The 19232-nt window shown below is 40.8% G+C and overlaps 1 protein-coding gene across 1 annotated transcript in view; it reads right to left on the bottom strand.

The window, feature by feature from the left end:
• Positions 1-19232, bottom strand: part of Tprg1 (tumor protein p63 regulated 1) — a 130104-nt gene that overhangs the window by 42636 nt on the left and 68236 nt on the right. The window contains exon 4 of the mRNA XM_021659201.2: positions 18302-18478. Within this exon, the coding sequence (XP_021514876.1) occupies positions 18302-18478 (177 nt within the window). The remainder of the gene's footprint in view (positions 1-18301; positions 18479-19232) is intronic.

Raw genomic sequence — 19232 nt, 5'->3', positions numbered from 1 at the left:
GAAGCACAGAACCAAACCACGAGGCTTTCCAGCGGAACCGCCTGCTTAAACTGACCAATATCCCAGAAAAGGATCAGTCCTTTCTGCTTTCATAGATAAGACTTAGATTATTGATTGAAAGGAGAGTCGGCATGCAAAGCCTCCTTGCTTTGAAATCAAAGTGCATGCATTTTCCTGAGTGGTCAGGACGCCACAAGGCTCCTCTATCTCTGGAAGTTTTTCTGACACAAATATTAGGATTGGGCAAAAGGCATTTATATGTAAATCATGTTGACAAATAATGAGACAGTTTTCTTTAAGGATGGAGCTCCTGGTGGGTCAACAGCATTCCAGAGGAAGGCCACCTTTCCAAGGGTATACAGGCAACACAAATTGGACTTGATGGGGAAAGAAAAAGTGAGGTGATGGGGAGGGGTCTGGGAGGAGTTGAGAGAGAAGGTGAATATATTGTGTGAAATTCTCAAATACCTGATAAAAAATATCAAAAAGAAGAAAACAAAACCTTAAACTAAATAAAAAGCATAGGCATGCACAATGGCCAAGAAACTCAGCTACTTTCGGCCAGGTCTGTGCAAATGCTGATAACAACTGAGGAACCTCAGTAAAGAAGAAGGAAGGTCACTATTTCCAGTGTGCTACGTGTGCAGCCGTAGCGGCCCTTACCATCATGACCACCGTCACCTTCAGCTAGGGCTGGAAGACACACGCCATCACCCTGACAGGACCATCTCAGCTCTGTCCACTAGAGCCTAAGTCTGCCCCTTTGAAGCAACCCAGACCACCCGTGTGTAAAGAAAACAACCCATCTCCTTAAAGCACTGTAAAGTGTGGTTGGAAACACCCCCACACAGCCTAGCAACGAAGAGACTCCAATGTTCCACTGTTTACTGTTCGGTTATTTCATATCAAGTGGCCTCGGTTTCTTTATAAAATTCAAAATGAAACATCATTTTGCCTCTGGCGTGCAGATGAGTATTCATGTGCATGCATGTGTGTATGTGTCTGTTTATGTATCCCTGCTTGTATGTGTGCGTGTGTGTGTGTGTGTGTGTGTGAGAGAGAGAGAGAGAGAGAGAGAGTAAAGTGTGTCCAGTAAAGTGCGCAGAGAATCCTGCAGCCCTGCCCTCTTGCACTTCTTGCAAGCCACTGCTGGAGCACTTTTGCTGCCACCCAGCCGCTGCCGGGGTAACTACACGCATTTCAGATGTGCTGCGTTAAGAAAGGGAAGTTGTTTGAAAACTCTAAGAGGCGGCAAGAAGAGATCTTCTTCAAAAGAATCCTCCCAGCAACGGTCATTTAGAAAGGTTTGAGGGGTTAAGTGGTAAGCCAGGGTTAAGTTCCAAGCTCCCAGCTGCACAGACTGGCTCCTCGCCACGGGCACGCTACCTGCAGAGCCACGAGGACCTTATCTTCACACCGTCACGTTGTTATCTTTCCCATAATTTTAAACTGTAGAATTTTAGTTCCAAAAGATACTTAGGATAGCATAGACAGACTCTTCTTTTTGCTCTACAAGAAAAAAAAAAATCCTATGGAGAGAGAAAAGACAGCCAGCATCAGACAACATGTTTATGAAAAGTCAGCTCTCTAATGCCACATTTCTCATCTTTCCAAGTGATGCGCCATTCCTTAGACACAGCCAGAGAGCGGGGCCCTGTTTGCTGATGACATGAGAAGAACAAGAACGCCAAAAGTTGCTAGAATTCAGACATACGTCAGCGAACAACCTCCTTATTTGTGTCACGTCCTTGTGCCAGCTTCCCCATCCAGGTTCTTCACCCCTAACCTGTAAAGTAAGGCAATTCCTTCCAGTGCTAAATATTCATAATTTTGATCTTTCATTTTCATTTATTTATAATAATTATAGCACCTTGGAAGAATTTCAGCATGTTCATAGTTAACTTTTTTTATTTGTATTTTATTTTATTGTCTGCAATGAATCTGGAGAAACAAACCCTGAACTCTGATGCTCTGCCAGGCGTTTTTAAGCCTCATGCCATTTCAAAAGGAGGTTTCTCTTAGAGCCCTTCAGAGTGCCCAGGGCTCATTGCAGTCTGTGGAGGTCTTCCGTTTCCGAGATGATCTGTAGCAGCAAATATTAATTATAGCTCCCATTGACAAGGATCCAGGATTAAGACAAAGGTAAATCTATGTCGCATTGTTGAAGGACATCGAAGGAAATCATGGAGAGAGTCATTGTTTTTCTTTGTGTTATTGTGTTCTGGGCAGGGTCCCACTGTGTAGCCCAGGCTGGCTTCGAACACGCTATGTGTAGCCTTAAAGATATGGCAGTCCTGTTCCTGCCTTCCAAATGCTGGGATTACAGTCATGTACCAACACATTCATCTTACAACATGTGACTTTGAGCCTAGATGTTGTTATAAAACTATATGGTTAGGATGGATATCAACAGGACTAGAACATTGACTTTGCTCTTAGAAACTTAGAATAAGTCTTTTCCCTTCTGATTGTGCTTTCTACGCAGCCTGCTGCCAGTCTTTTATGTGGATTTTTATTGTCATTTGTTCTCTGCTCTTGTCTTTGACAAGGAGTAGTGAGCATAATTGGGGTATTTTTAATAACAGATGATCCAGAAATTGACATAAGATATAATTGCTAAGTCTCATTTGTCTCATCCAGCAAAGGAAATACATTAAACACACACAAAAAAAGTTCTTCCCGTAAAGAGAGGGGCACCCTGATGGTGTCTGATAAAAAAAACAAAACAAAACAAAACAAAACAAAACAAAAAAAAAACATTTAAACACTGGTAACAAGCAAGAGCAACTCAAGGACTCAAGGGAACACAGACCCGAGCTTCTAGACTCTCGGGCAGCCAGAAAAGAACCAGCTCTGCGGAAAACCACTTTCTCCTTTGAGGCCACATGCTCAACAGTTCCATTTGTGCTTCAGGTTCCTGTCCTGCCATCGCCCTAATGCTGCAGACCGGCAGCATTTTTATGCTCCAGTTATCCAGACAAACAGACTTCTACAAAACACAGAGCAGCCCCCCCCATTACACAGTGAGTGCAGAATAAATTTAGGGTGCTCTTGGGCATTCCTCAGAAAGGGGTGGGATCCTGCTGTCTGCAGGAACCCTTACTCAGCAACTTCCTAGGGAGGTATTTCTCATTTAAATATAGCTTCTTGGCAACCAAATATTTATCTGGAAGAAATTGGGAGTGGTCTTGTCCAATTGGGCACCTGGGTTTAGTCCATTACTCAGAAATAACAGGATTGTGGCATTTGAGGAACGCCTCCCCACAAAAGCTTGCCAAGAAATAGCTCAGAGATCCTCTACCATCCACCCATCCATGTCAACACGCCTCCCTGGTCATTATGAGTGAGTGGACAGGGCCACACCCAGGATCAAGATCAAGTCCAGGGCGTTCTTGGCACTGGTCCCCAGAAGCAATGTCAGGGTGTGCGTGACAAAATCCCCTGTTGCCTGTCATCACGGTTTGTGATACAACTTGACCTTTCCTGAGGATGGATGGTCTGTAAACCCCAAGGCCATTCCGTTTCAGACTTTATACCCATCTAAGCGAATCTCCAATGACCTGACGCCACTGAATCCAGTCACTACCGCCTCTAAAGGGGGTGATAACTCAGAATTTTGTGTGTCACCTCTCCAGCCAGTCCCTCTCACCTGGACTTGTTCAAAGGTCTAATGGCACTTTTCTCAGTGGTCTAATCCACCCCACACGCCACCTTGCTCCAGTCACGCCCTTAACACACACTGAGCACGCAGCGACGTGCTTGTCAGATAAGGTGGTGTGCTACTCACTGCAGGAACACGAAGATGTGCAAAGCCTCCGGGCTTTGCAAATATTTGACCCAAATTAGCCAAAGAAGATCAACAAAGCGCTCTGTCCTGACATTCTGTACAGTCTGTGGGCAGGCTGTCCTCTTTTCATCCACGCTGCACACATTCCAGTTACCCAGAAGCCCCTTGTGGTGCTTTCCTAAGCAACTTGTTACACTTGGGTATCGTCCTATCTCTTTGGCCAACTTTTCCCTTCAGTCTATGAGCCACTTTTCTCTGTCAAAATACATTAATCTGTCATCTCCCCAGCCCTAAAACAAGATTGCCCCTTTCTTCCATTTTTCAGGTATAGGTTGTTAAGTCATCGCTCATGAGAAAATTCTCTTTCTTCATCTTTATCTCTGGGTACACAATGAGAACTCAAACTGATTGAGGACAGGGATCCTACATTTCATCTCTCATTTCCTACAAAGACTACTAGGCTGTTGTTTTCCAGTTCTTCCATAATCACATTGAACTTGGCATAACTGATCCTTGTTTCTGAGAGACCTGGGTGCTTAAAATTCTAATTTACTATGAAGGAAGGAGAAAAAAAAAAAAAAACACCAGGAAAACACATATGGGAGTTATCACCTAAAATGCTCAAAACAACTGTTATTTGTTGAACAGGACCTCACAACAGACTATCCAGGAACTCACTATGTAGACCAGGCTTGTCTCAAACCACAGTGATCCACCTGCCTTGGCCTCCCAATTGGCAAAATGTTCATGTTGTCTGGGTTTTCCCAAGCCATGGTGACCACTATACCTGGCTTATAAACCATAAAGAGCAAGAGAAACTTATCATCTAAAGTTCTTGTTTGTAAATTACATTTTATGAGAACAAGCTTATCCTCATCATTAAATGTTCTGAATAGAGCCACCAGCTCCTTATGTGTCCATGTAATGGCTTTAAAATTGTGTCTTAGACCTTCAATATGGGTTTCCTGTTTGGTCTGAATTTGGGCATAACATCATGTTCCGTGGGCAATTTTTTATGTGACTTTTTGATCAAGAAATAAATACTCTATCTCTCACCAGTAATGCTACATTGTCTTATAGCAACCCATCACGTTGCTATGGCCACCAGAAACCTGACTCCCACTTTCTGTTAGTCACTGGGTAGCGCAGACCATCAAGGAAGTAGATGACTAACATCCCTTTCCTCAGAGCATAGATCTGTACCTGCCTTCCCTGCTCTAGGACTCATTGGCTTTCCAAGCTACCTATTAGTATTCTGCTTTATGTATGGAGTATTTGAGGAGTAATTGCCATCTTCAAAAAAAAAAAAAAAAAAGCAAAGAAAGCAGAATGGGAAGCAAAAGAAATCTAATGCATGTGGAACCAATATGTGTGTGTGTATATATACATACATATACACCCCCTACATATGCATATACACATATATATATGCATGTATATATACTATATAAGTATACATCATATATATATATGAATATCCTATGTAACCTATGTATAGAATATATATATCATATATATGCATATCCTGGCATATAGCTATAAAGGATACATATCTATAGATAGATAGATAGATAGATAGATAGATAGAGATACAGGACACATATCTAAATATAGAGATATATCTATATATCCTATATAGCTATATGCAGGATATTCATATATGAAATATATAGGATATATATGTAGGATATATAGCCTAAAGAGAGAGAGAGAGCTCAAACTATTTAGAGCTCCTACGTTATGAGCAATGACACATCTTTGCTCTTGATAAAGGAAGACCACAATTTGGCAAAGCAGGAATATCAAGGCGATGCCTGCCTGAAACCACCTCTACTCTCCTTACTCCCACACTCACTAGGAGAAAAGGAAAGAGGCTATTCTCAAATACTCTATTGGATACAACTTAGACACATGGGAAGGCTTGGCTCCAGGACACCATGCACCCATTATACAGTATCTCAGTTAGGCATACGGCCGCTTCAATAACGCAGGGATCCTCTCGGAAAGGGAAAGAGAATTGCTAGGCACCCACAACACGTCTCCAGTATTTTACACACTTTTCTCCTACTCTAATGGCTGATTTTAAGCGTGTGAGAAAAGAATCTTCAAGATTCTAATGGAACAGAGAGATGGAAGCATTTTTTTATTATTATTATGATTCATGACTAAAAATTCCTCTGCAGAGAAGCTGTTGCTTCTTACCCAAGTGGAAGGAGAAGAGGGACCCAACGTGCCATGCCCTTTCCAACTTCGTGTACTCCTCCTCCGAGGAGATGCGTTTTGCTCCTTGCTCTACTATGTACCTGTGCGGACAGCCATAAGAAGACTTGGGAGCCTACACTCAAAACAGGCTGCGGTCCTCTCCACTCAAGCACAGATCCAAAAACAAAGCAAACTAAATCACAGGACGGAGCATGTTCGTGGATGCTGGGATTAAATTAGCTTCTTTCTATCATTCTTAGTTTTGAAGCATTGGAAAAGTACTTTTTATCACACTATGTTGACATGTTTCACTGCTGCCCACACCCAGGCCTGTCTCCCTCCCGGGTAATTCAAAACTGCTTGTAATTGCTTTTTCAGATTTCAGTGCCTCCAGACTTCTTACTCTGACTCGTACAGACTAGAGCCCTATTTCCACTACTTTGCAAGAGGAAAATTGAGTGACACTGAGGAGTATTCACAAAAGGAAAGGCTGGGGACTTGGGGAGCTGTCCATAGAAAACACTACCGCCCTGAACCCTGCTCAGTTTCTCCCTCTGTATCCTCAATGGAATCACTTTAATTTCTCTAGCGGATAGATAGGGAGTTATCAGCAATGGAAAAAAAAATTTGACCTCACTTCACATAGAACTATATTTCTTATTGCTCTAGTTGTTCTGGTTTGAGACAAAGTCTCACTTTGTAATCCAGGGTGGCCTTGAACTCTGTCCTGACCATCTTAGTGCTGCAACTCCACTAGCCCAGCTGATTCCTATGTGTTTTTAATAGAAAAAAATAGGAATTATAAAAGAAAAACAGTATGATTTACATGAATGGGGCTGGAACTTGGAAGAACAGGGGGAAGAGAAAAAAAGAAAGAGAAAAAGTGAATTAAAAGGAGAAAAGAAATGCCAGCTCTGCCTTTCTCCTCCTTCCCATTTCACCCTTCTTTTTAGGCTGTACAATAAATTACTTATTTTCAAATGTACAATTTCTTTGCACTGTTAAATATCCCCAAAGAAAAACAAAAATTGTTTTTGGTTCCTGTGCTCTTTGTCCATGACAGAGTCCTTATTTTTCTCATTGAATAAGAGCTTCTAACTAGAAGCTTCTAACATTTTGATCAATCATTTGCACAAGGCATGACAGAGAATTATCATCCCCTCATTTAACCATTCACATGCTACACAGGAGCAAACCAAGACTGCAAGAACAAGTCTTGAGGCCAGAGAATTGAAACAACAATTCAGGTCTTATTCTCCAGAGGTTTATCTGTATTGTGTTTCCTAGTAGATCCCCATTTAACTAGGATTACCAGGCACCGCTGCTCATTAGGAGTGAATTAGCTGGAAAAGCAACACCTCCCCACCCCCACTGCCTCCCTATGCCAACATGCATCCCAACCACCAGCCATACCCTGCTGCCTCCACTTCTTTATTTGAAGTGGCCATTTGAACTCCAATGCCGTGACACCCAGATGCTCTTTTCACTGTGCTCATTTGCACCTCTCCTTCCTCTCTGATAAAGACGTCTGTCTGTAAAATGTCTTTTCCACCACAGAACCTGGGTGATGTCTGGACATTATCTCATTACATAAGAAGTAGTTTATTCTAAGAGGTAAGTGGGCGATTCTCCTCATTTTGTCCTCTGCGTCAGATCCATTTCTCTGAAGCCCCTTAGTTTGTGACAAGGGCTTTCCAGTTGATGTCACTATGAACCTCATCACCCTTTCCTGAGTGTCAACACAAGCAACACGTAAGTTAGGATTGTCCTAGCTGCTCCCGTTTGGTCATAGCTTCTCAATGTACAAGCAGAAAACTCATGTCCTTGACTGTCCTTCAGGCCATGGGCATCAGACTGGAGTCACAGTAACATTTACAGCTCCTCAGGGGCCCACGCTCCCTCTCTGCTTTGCATGTACTCTTGCTCTCTGGAACAAGTACTTCACAATGTCGCTCACCTTTACTAATGGCCATCACCGGAATTCCTTTTCTAGGGAAGTCTTTCCTGAAGTCCAACCTTCCCCTGCGAGTAGAAAGCTATCTGTCACACGGCCTCCAGCAATGTCTACTTTCTGATCTGCATGTTTTTAGTAACAGCTTTCCTTCATCGGTGGGCTGGTTTAGTGACTTCCCTCTAGAACTGTGCAGAATTTTGTAGAAATGATGAGATGTTCCTTCTAGGATCAGGTTACCAAACCCTGGTCGCTAGCTTACTCAATTCCTCTCCCTACAATCCTTGTTTTGTTTTGTTTTGTTTTTTTTCCCCAAGAGAAGCCAGCAGCCATCTTGTCAATGGCTTTACGGAGAGGCACACTTGGCAGGGAAACTGATATCTCTGTCAGCTGCCTGTCAGGACCTGGTCTTCCAACAGCAACCCAAGTGTGCAAGTGGCATTCTTTGACAGAGACTATATGCCACTGGCAGCTTGACTGAGGTTTTAGGAGAGAATCTGAAACGTAGGAGTACGGTTGTTGGTTTACACAACCAAGTTCTGGCTCTGTTGTAACAGTTATCTCAACTCTCATTGCTCCCTGCAGTCTCTAGTGGACTCCAAGCACTCTGTAACAGCAGACATAGAGAGCATCCTTCACTAGAAAGCTTAGTCTGCACCTCTTTCCACCCTTACCTACACCACAAAAACCCAGTCCTGTCACCCCATGCCAGATTCCACTTTGGCTCGATCTTCCTGTACTTAGGCCCTTCTTTTTTTCCATCCCCCAACCCCAGGTCAAATCCTTATAATTTTTCAAACCTACTATCAAGGAGTTTTTTCATGGCTAGCCACCTTCTTTGGTTTTGTTGTTGTTGTTTTCTTTTCTTTTCTTTTTTTTTACCAAACCATTTCCCATATTGTTACTACTCTTATCTTCTAGGAGGAAAATATAAATTGTGTCAGGATCCTCCCCCAGTACTCTCAACACCGTGCCAGGATATGACTAACCTCCAAACTCTTCATCGCATCATTTAAGATCATTCAGAAATTTCTAATAAACCTTTGAAACAGCTGAACCCCAAAACATGGGAGACATGGCACATCACACTGGCCAGGCATCACCTATTCACCCCTCCTGCACTGTTCTCTTGCCTCTAACCCCTACCCACTCTACACAGACCTCTCCATTTTGCCCCCTCCCCAGGACCTCTTCATTCCACCCACTAGAAATTCTCTTCCCCTCTTCTGTGGCCTTGATACATTGGCTGGCTCCTGGAGCCCAAACCATAGCCTGCTTTGGAATCACACATATGTATGGATCTCAAGAAGGAGTCACCAAACCGAATTTTAATGCTAGCCTGAAAGAATTACATTTGTGGAGTTGTGTTTGATTTTCAAAATGCTGCTGGGAGGAGAGATTATTATTAATAAGTGGCTTTAAAAAACTTAAAGCAAAGACCACAAACCACCTCTGAAGCCAAGGGGGAAAATGCGATTAGAAGGAATTCCATTAGTGCCTTTAATCCCCTGAGTTTGAGAAAACAACAAAATAGCAGCTTCCACCAGATCATTTCTTCTTAATTAAAAGTTATTCAGATTCCTTTGGTACACTCAATTTTCTGGTCAGGTCAACACAAAGTAACTACCAGCATTCACACCTCCTTCTGTCTTCCCAGCTCTGCTCCGGGAGTTATGCAACCCTTGGGGGCGGCATACACTTCAGCTATTTGCTCTGTGCTCATAATTACATTGTCTAGACAGGAGATGTTGCTGGAGCAATAGGAAAATATTTTACAAGGTGTTCCACAGAACCACACTTATAACAGTGATTAGAACACACTGACAGACGCGAAGCCAGCAGAATCAGCCTGGGCCATGAGCCGATTTTACGCAGAGCAGAAGCCCTTTGAAGCTCTCAGCTGGGGAAGAGATGCCAAATTAGAATGGTGGGGGCATGGAACATCACCGTGGCCTCCAGATTCTTGAGTTCACAAACACACGGCTGAGACAACAGAAGATTGTTTAGGAAGGTCCTCCTTCTCTCCTCTACATGCCCATCCCAAGTCTACAGGGGCAGGGTATGCACCCCAGACAGGACAGGTGTTGGTCACAGAAACAAGCTTCCCAAGCCTGTGAGCAAATTCCTATGTTTACAGAATGTAAATGGAGACAGCACTGGGAGATATATGTGTAATATCTCCTCCTGCAGGAAGCCATTTCTTGGCCTGGGCCACTCAGCTTTGGCTAACATATCAATGTGACAACAACAATATTTTCCAGCAGAAAACCTCCTATTTTTCACAGGAGGAATTGATTAGGTAAAATCGTTTCGTTCACAAATACAAACGGCTTCTGTAAGATTGCTATGCCAATAGAGGCCTGCATGAGTATAAAAGTGCCAATACAGCCCTTATATTTATGGCTGTGAGCCTAGCATTTAATGGGTGAGCCATCTCTCCAGCCCTCCACAAGGAGAACAACAAGGCCAAAAAAAATGAGCCCAGGGGGCTCTGAAGAGACCAATGCTCCATGCATGGAGAGGACCTAAAAGTTCTGCTCAGATGTATCCCATAGACTCAGTCTCCAAGTGGTTCCTTAGTAAGGGGAGCATGGGCTGTCTCTGACATGGGCTCAGTGGCTGGCTCTTTGATCACCTCCCCTGGAAGAGTGCAGCCTTGCCAGGCCACAAAGGAAGACAATACAGCCAGTTCTGATGAGACCTGATAGACTAGGGTCACATAGAAGGGAAAGAGGACCTCCCCTATCAGTGGACTAGAGGAGAGGCAGAGGGAGAAAGAAGGAGGAAAGGTGGGACTGGGAGAAGATAAGGGCGGGGGCTACAGCTGGGATACAAACTGAATAAATTGTAATAAATAATAAATAAATAAATAAAAATTTTAAAAAGAGTGCCAATACAACAAAGAAATAGAGAAGCCTAGAGGCTTCATCATTTCAGCAAAGTAAGATTCAGAGAGGCCAAGAGACAGACATATCAGGAAATTGCTCCAAATGTGCTTCTGTCACTCAGATGCTCATTCCTCATCAGGTACTGCTCCAAGCATCGCACATGTTTAGCTCACCACAACCCAGTACAGGCCCAAGAGACTGGCATTATTCCATCCCACTTCCAGTTTACCAATGGGGAAACTGAGGCAATGTAGTCAAGTAACTTGTTCCGGTTCGTTCAGAGGCAGATCTGTCTTCTAGAGTTCAAATGAAAACACAGTGGGAAAAAAAAGGGCCCCTTCAGAAATTAAAATGTGCCTGAGAATAAGAATTAGGGGTAGCCGGTTGGTAATGGTGCACATCTTTAATCCAAGCACTCGGGAGGCAGAGCAGACAGATCTCTGAGTTCAATAGCAACCTGGTCTACAGGGTGAGTTGCAAGGCAGCTAGGGCTACATGGAAACTTGTCTCGAAAAAAAAAAGTAAATAAATATGGCAGAGAACCCCCAATCTCAGATGATCCTTACCCTCTGTTTCCAAAAGCAGTAGAATCATTTGACTACTCAGAATCTGACCTCCCTCATTATACTCTGTGAATAGAGTTTTTAGAGCAGGACAGGTTAAAAGTAAACGTGGGTGTTTTCATCTTTAAATGTATTTACAAAATGCTTTCGTCACACTGATTGTTCAAGAGTACAATAACACTATTAGGTGACCTCTAAGGATTTTATTATTGATATTTCATCAGTCTAAAATCAAGGCACATTAGAATTAAAGCTACATCAAATATGACAGCACATGATTGTAGCCCCATTGCTCAGTGTATTATGTCTAGGCAAGTGTTTAGTTTGAGGTCAGTCTGGCCCAAACCCCAAAATTCTGTCCAAAAGGAAAGAAAGTTCTAGTAATTTGTCCAGAAACAAATGGCATGGAAATGTGGAGGTAGGATTTACATCTACGTTTAAAGGCCAGTCTTCCCCTTCATCTATTTTTCTGGGAGGTTACAAACACAACACAATTATGAAAATTAGTTTTTAATTAAAATCCGAGAATGGACCTAATTCTCATAGAAATAGCATTTGGATTTCCCGTCACAGAGACCAGGCAACTTCCTGACTTTGCCTATGGTGAATGCTGTACTCTAAGAGAATCTCTCAGCTTTCCTCTCACCAGTAAGTCATCTCTAGTCTTTAGTTTCCTCTTGCCTGTAGCCTTCCTTTGCATGACAGCAAAATTAAACTGAATCAAACACAAATGCTTTTTAAATACCAGCATGTGGCACACAATGGCACCTGCTCTGTTCAATTCCAGTGGCCTCCATGGCTTAAGAGAAGATATAATTCCAATAACAGGACATAAGGTTTCCATCATTGTAGAGCAGAAGAGGAGGAAGATCAAGAGCAGAGATAAAAAGGCAAAACAAGAGAAAACAAACATAAACCAGAGAGGAGGCAAGGGAAAGGAGAAGAGAGAAGGAGGAGAGGGGAGGGGAAGGGAGAGAAGGGAAGAGAGGAGAGTAGAGGAGATGAGAGAAGAGAGGAGGGAAAGATAGGGAGGGGATAGGAGAGGATGGAAAAAGAGGAAAGGAGAGGGAAGAAGAGGGGAGAGGAGAGGGGAAGAGAGGAGAACAGAGGACAGGAGAAGAGAGAAGAGGGCAGGAAAATAGAGGAGAGGAGAAAGGGATTAAAGTGAAAGGGAAATTAAAAAAAGAAAGAATAAAAAAAATGATGTACCATGAAAATATTTTAAAAGAACACAAGGATTTCAAAATAGGCAGTTTATAATGAAAAAAAGAAATATATATGTATATATATATATATACATATATATACCAAACTGGACCCAGAACCTCTCCCTTTTTTAATGTATAAAATGCAGCCAGCCAGCCTTGCTTATTCCTGGTTGTTGAAAGCCAATGATTACAGAGGAGACAGGGGTTATTGATAAACAGCACTGCAGCCAGAAACCAGAGGTATGGGTGTTCTGGTGTTCTTAACTGTTGTTTCTTTTAAGGAGGGAGCTTGCTGGACTCTGTCCAGGATTTTCTCAGGAGTCCATCTGTCTTGTTCTTTAGCAGCTGGTTCTCCCTCACCTCCGTCTCTGTTGCTGCTGCCTCACTTCTGACTTAATAAAGGTGACTTAATAACTGTGAAAGGCCAACTCCATTGGAAGCAAAGATAACCATCAAATTAATCCACTTAGTTCCATGTTAACAAAAGCTTTAATCTAGAAGAAAATTGGAGCTTGTTAACACCTGATAACCATGAGGCATATTACGAAGTCCTTTCTATCATGTCGTTGGAACAGAACTAACACCAAGGCTGTTAATGAAGCAGAATGACTATTAACTTTTTTAAGATGAGGAAATAAAGTTAACAGCTGCAAAAACTGGGGTGGGAACCAAGGAGCTGTGCTACTAACCCAGCACTCTGAGATGGAAGTCCTGTGAAATCTCCCTAAACAGTTCTCATTCAAGAGCCTCTTCACAGGAGATCTCTACCTCTGCTACACAGCTGCAGGCTTCTGACCCAGCCTTTCTCCCTCTGACTGCAGAACACAGAGCTGCAAAAAGCCACACAGGTTAATTAGGAAGCCTAGAGTTACATCAGTTCCCAGGGGGTAATAATTGGATGCCTCATGGGAGAATGAACAAAATATTCCATAAAAGTAAAACTTGTTTGGTGAAACTAATGAAAGAAGGGGGCAAAGGATGGGAGACTTAAAAAAGTTTGCAGAGTTGTCAGCTTTCAAAGTGAGGGTTCAGTGTAAATTAAGAGAGGGCATCAAGTGGAAGCATTACTCAAGAAAGTAATCATTAAAGTAATAATGCTTATTGCAGGAAAAATGTATTGAAAATTAATAATGCAGAAGTACTGAATAAAAAAGACAGAATATTGTATTCAGTTAAAGTTGGAGCCAGTCAACAGTAGAATGAGACACAGACTACAAAGGTAATTTTTTGGGGGGAAAAACACTACTGAGTTTAAAACATAAATAACATGTTATGTTATGTAAACATATAAACAACATGGTAATATATTTCTAAAAACTATAATAACAAATCAAGGTGGAAGAAATAAGACCATATCTATTATCTGACTGTACTTAAACGATTCATCTTAAACAATCTCCATGCTGGATTGTAAGGTAAAATTTAATTAAGCACTACATGCTAATACATATCAAAGTGATTCAGAAAGTCAAAATTTAAAAATAGGTAATGATGTATCATGAAAAAGAACATAAGGCTTGCAGAATAGGCAATTTATAATGAAAATATATTAAGCACATATAAAAGTTTGCAAACAACACATTATCAATATCCATAATGTAAACTGGTAAAAGTAAAACAATCACCAAGGAAACAGGAAAATATGATTCTCATTTTTCAGCCTATAATGGATCAAGTAGCCAGAAAACTTACTTATACTAAATAAATGGACAAAGGGAGAAAATATAAATACAATGGCTGTGTGTCTACGTTTCTGTAGACATTTGTCAAATTTGAAACTCAGAAAGCAAAAACATCATTTTCAAATATTTGTGAATTAAAAAACCATGAATGTAAAATATCCAGTAAATTATAGACAGTCCAAAAATAAGAGTATGTGATCATCCTCAAAGATCCATCAAGCCATGAAACACCAAGTGGTCTTAATTAAATATTTCGATATCAAAGGCACCAATCTGGAAAGTCTATATAGATCCAACTGTGTGACATTCTAGAAAAGACAAAATACAGAGAGTGAAAAACCCTGAGAGACACTAATGGTGGGCATAGACATGGAATCCAGGGATAGTTCTGGACACTCTACACAAGGCAGGACAGCTTACCAGAAAATATAACTTAACTTCTCTTTCCAAGCCACCAATAGTGTTAGGGTTGAAGAACTCTGCCATAAAGTAACCACAACACATATTATGGATGAAAGCCAATGGGTGGACTAGAATCTAATTATGACAAATATTTAACCAAAATATGAACAGAAAAAAAAGAACAAATGAATCAAAAATGAAAGGAAAAAAAACTGGGAAACAAGTTACAGGTCACCAATCATATCAAAAATCTCAAAAATGTTTAAAGAGTAATCATTCTAGCTAAAAGACAAATGAGACCAGAATGGATTAACTCTATGAACTATGGGGTTGATATATGAAACATACTGTATATACAGAGAATTAGTAAGTAGAGACTAAAGGATAAAAAGTGATATTCAATGGAAAAAGTAAGGACAAAAACGATGGAGGTGCTAAAATAATAACAGATTTCAAACTGAACTTTAAAGCATTAGGCATTGTCAAGGGTAAGGAGGAGCACTGCAGAGCTGGAGAGGTGGCTCAGAATCTAAAAGCACTTACTCCTCTTGTGAAGGATCCAAGTTCAGTTCCCAGCACCACGTCAGGTGGAACACATTTGGTAACTACTTTCAAGGGATATGATGCCCTCTTCTGGCCTCCTGAGGCACCTGCATGCATGTGACGTACATAAACTCATTCTTTCAAAGTAACTCATATTTAAAGGGATAATTTTGAATACTTATAATAGAAAACAGGACAAATCTTACATCAATAACCTTGGTGTCTTCTTTAAGCAGTTATAGAAGTAGAAAAGTAATACCTGAATAAACAGGTGGAAAAAAAAACTGTAGAGAAAAGAGCAGAAGAATTCTAATAAATAGTAATCAAGCAATAGGGAAGTAAGCCAAAGGGGGTCCAAAGGTATGTCTTTCTAAAGCTAACTAAATTTATATGAGTAGGAAACTCTGAGGACCCAGAACACCCTTAGTGGGAAGCAAAAACATTTCTAACATATTTTACTGACATCAAAGGGGAAATGAGAAATAATGTTAATAACTTTATACCTTCAAGCCCAAGAGATTATGCTTAAGAGATTTCTTGAAAAACAAAGCTCACTAAAATTCAAGTAAATAAAATAGTATAATTATATAGTCGTCATGAAATAGTTTTTACTTAAGAAACCATTCCACCCTAGTAATGTCAAGATTTCCTGCGTAAATTTTATCAAACATTCAAGACAGAGAGTAAATTACTCACAAACAAAATCTTCTAGAAAATAAAGACCAGAGTATTTCTTAACTTATTGTGTGAGGACAGCACAGTGCATATGCTAAACCCTGAGAACACAAAAGTAACAAATGACAGACTGACGTAATTCACACATGCCAACACAGAGTCCGAAAGAATAAGTAAAACTGTCCTGTGCTTTGATGAGCAGAATGGAATGAAAAAAATGTTAAAATTCCCAGAGATGTGTGAGGAAGGTAATAGATGATGCATGTGTATTTCAAACAGTAGGGAAAGGTAGAATATTGAATAAATAATGTGGAGAATTTTAGCTGGTTGAATATTTCCCAACTCAAGCAAATTTCAAAAGAAAAGCAAATTAAACATGTTTAGAAGTTAAATTATGAACTCAACACATGGAAACGTATATTATAATTCTGTTACAGAATTTGACAAGAATTTGTCAAAAAGACAATTTTCACAACCCTCACTGAATGATAAATCTGGGACACAAGAACTGAGAGCCATAAAATAACATTTTGAAGTTCTAAGTGCTGTGACACTAGAGAAAAATGTATACAGCATGAATGGTAAAAAAGATATTCTATTCTCCAACATAAAAGCATGTCATGCAAATCACAGAGGACAAATACTTGCTTCTAGTAAAAACAAAAGGGGGGAGGTACTTTACAGAAAAGAAAAAAAAACTCTCTTTCACATTCTCATAATATAAATTAAATTAAAACAATATTTTTTAAAATCTAGTTGACTGGCAAAGTAAAAAAAAAAAAAAAAAGTTTCCTGATGCGTGTTACGGAGATTATGTTTTAGGATTGCCTTTGGCATCAATAGTTACACCTTGTCTGGTGGGCTTTTGGCTATCTCTGTGAATCAAGAGTCACATGACTTGAACCTAATGAATTCCATTCTGGGAACTATAGGTTACAGACACACTTGCACAATTATGCAAAGCCCTGTGGCAGGAATATTTACGGGAGCACAGTTGGCAAAGACAAACATAAATGTTCACCATGAGAAACTAGCTAAACAGATATAAACAGTAACACTCTGCCGTAGTAAAAGCTGAGGCTGATCCTCAGCTCTGTCGATTTTAAAGGTGTATACACAAACGCTTCTTAGTATTTTATATCTGCAGACAATTTCTTCAAAAGTGGGCAATAAATTACTGGCATCCATGTAAAGAATGTTGGATGGAGGGTCTGGAGTAGAAAACAGAGATCTTAAAAGTAAATATTTTGTAACATTTACATGTATTTTAAATGTGTATTGTTTTTATTGAAAAACGTCTTTATTCTAAAAGTCAATAAACTAAATGACTTAGTTAATTCTTGTATCCATAGAAAGATCTAAATAAACACAACTCTTTGATATGGTAAGCTTTGATAAAGAAAACCGTATGTTCAAGGTACTTGAGTTCACAGGTCAAAGAATGTGCCAAACCCAATGCCCGGTGTTTAATGGAAAACAAAAGTGGTGTCTACTTTCTGTAAGTTCACAGTTCCATGGGGAGATCTCATATTCAGCCTTTGATGAAGATGGCCACCCTATGGCTTATATCTAAAAGGGTTGGGGAATATATGTCTTTCCAAGATCAACCCAGCAACTTACCCAACACTCCCCTGTAGACCTCAACTAGTCTGTGTTAATGGTCTGAGACTGTTGAGCTCCAGGGAGGAGGAGGAGGAGGAGGAGGAGGAGGAGGAGGAAGAAGAAGAAGAAGAAGAAGAAGAAGAAGAAGAAGAAGAAGAAGAAGAAGAAGAAGAAGAAGAAGAAGAAGAAAGAGGAGGAGGAGGAGGAGGACAGGAGGGGGAGGAGGAGGACAGGAGGGGGAGGAGGAAGAGGAAGAGGAAGGATAAGGAGAAGAAGAACTGCAGAGCTACTAACTATGGTCATATCTGTCCATCTTGTTTTACAGATGAACTTGAGTCACCAACCATATCACATGCCACCAGCCGGTCCTGCCTTACTCTTTGAGGCTATGCTGTTCCTCCTGCTTGGAATACTTTTTAACTATTCTGCCTGCCTGGCTAACTCCTACTCAACCACAAATACTAACTCAAGTGCTTCTCCAGGGCAGCCTTTCTTTAATTGTTTGCCATGTGAATTGAGTAAGAACCTTTTCTCTTCATTCCCGTAGGTATTCCTACCTAAATGCATTTAGCTATTTGCTTAGGTTCTTACTCTAAATTGCCAATCTGCTTAAAGTCTCATCACTGGTACCTAACATCAATCAGAAGCTCACTCAATACTCTGATGAGCTTAATGGGAGGATTTCCTTTCTCCTCTGCTTTCTTCCAGCCTGAGTTTTTCAGGTCACCATGTTACTGATTTCTCCGAGTGTGTCTGCCTTGCTTCATGGCGTCTCCAAGTCTGAGACATCGTACTCACTTGTCCAGAGACATCACTGGGAAGACAAATTTTCCCAGGCAGATGCGACAGATGGCACTCAAGGGAACCTGCTGCATCTGCACACAGCTGAGCATGATGAAGTCATATTTGCAGATCAAGAGGGTCTTGTCTGTGAGAAAAAGGACCTTTTCTTTCTCATTGTTCCAGTGATCAATCCTGTAGGAACAAACACATGGATGAAGAAATGATCACACATTGGCCATACAGAATAAATACTGCTTATAGAAAGCGGCATAGCTCAAGAAAGTATAGTCTATCAACCCTATATGTAAGAAAATGTATGAGGAAGCGTGTATCTGTGAAATAAAAACATGTGCAGATGTCAAACTTGATTTTGGGTCCTTTGGGAGGAAATGACTGTGAATGGGAACATGGATTTCTGTCACTTAATAATGCTGTACGTTTAGAGTTTAAACTTCTTTCCACTTAAGGAGCTCGTCTTCAAAATGGATACAATACTTAGGGCTCATTAATCTGTGGGAGGAGTAGGGAAAATCACTCCATTGGGTTCTTAACTCAGCGATGTTTAGTGTTGATGTAGACACAGGTCACTAAGGGATTTTGGGTAACTGAAAATGTATGCTGCCTTCTTTGTTAGTATAAAGAGACTTAGAGAAATAAAAGGTTACGCCCATGGGAGAAAGAACTGGAGAAACATGAACGAGGAAATTAAAGATGAAGAAAGAAAGGAAGAGGACCCAGAAGGAGTGGGTATAGAAGCTGACCATTGACTGAGGACCCCAGTGCACAATGGTCATTGTATGGCTACATGTATTAGCTCTCCATCTGCCCACAACCTTCTGCAGGAAGTTTAGAGGTGCAGTCATTAGAAAATTAAGGTGTTGCAGCATGGCGGAAAGAAACAACCTCAAATCCAAGAGGTCTTAGTGAAGTCTTTGATATGTGCTTT

The sequence above is a fragment of the Meriones unguiculatus genome, chromosome 17, assembly GCF_030254825.1.
Source record: "Meriones unguiculatus strain TT.TT164.6M chromosome 17, Bangor_MerUng_6.1, whole genome shotgun sequence".
NCBI lineage: Eukaryota > Metazoa > Chordata > Mammalia > Rodentia > Muridae > Meriones > Meriones unguiculatus.
Note: the sequence above shows the minus strand (reverse complement) of the source record. Positions and strands in the feature narration are given on the sequence as shown.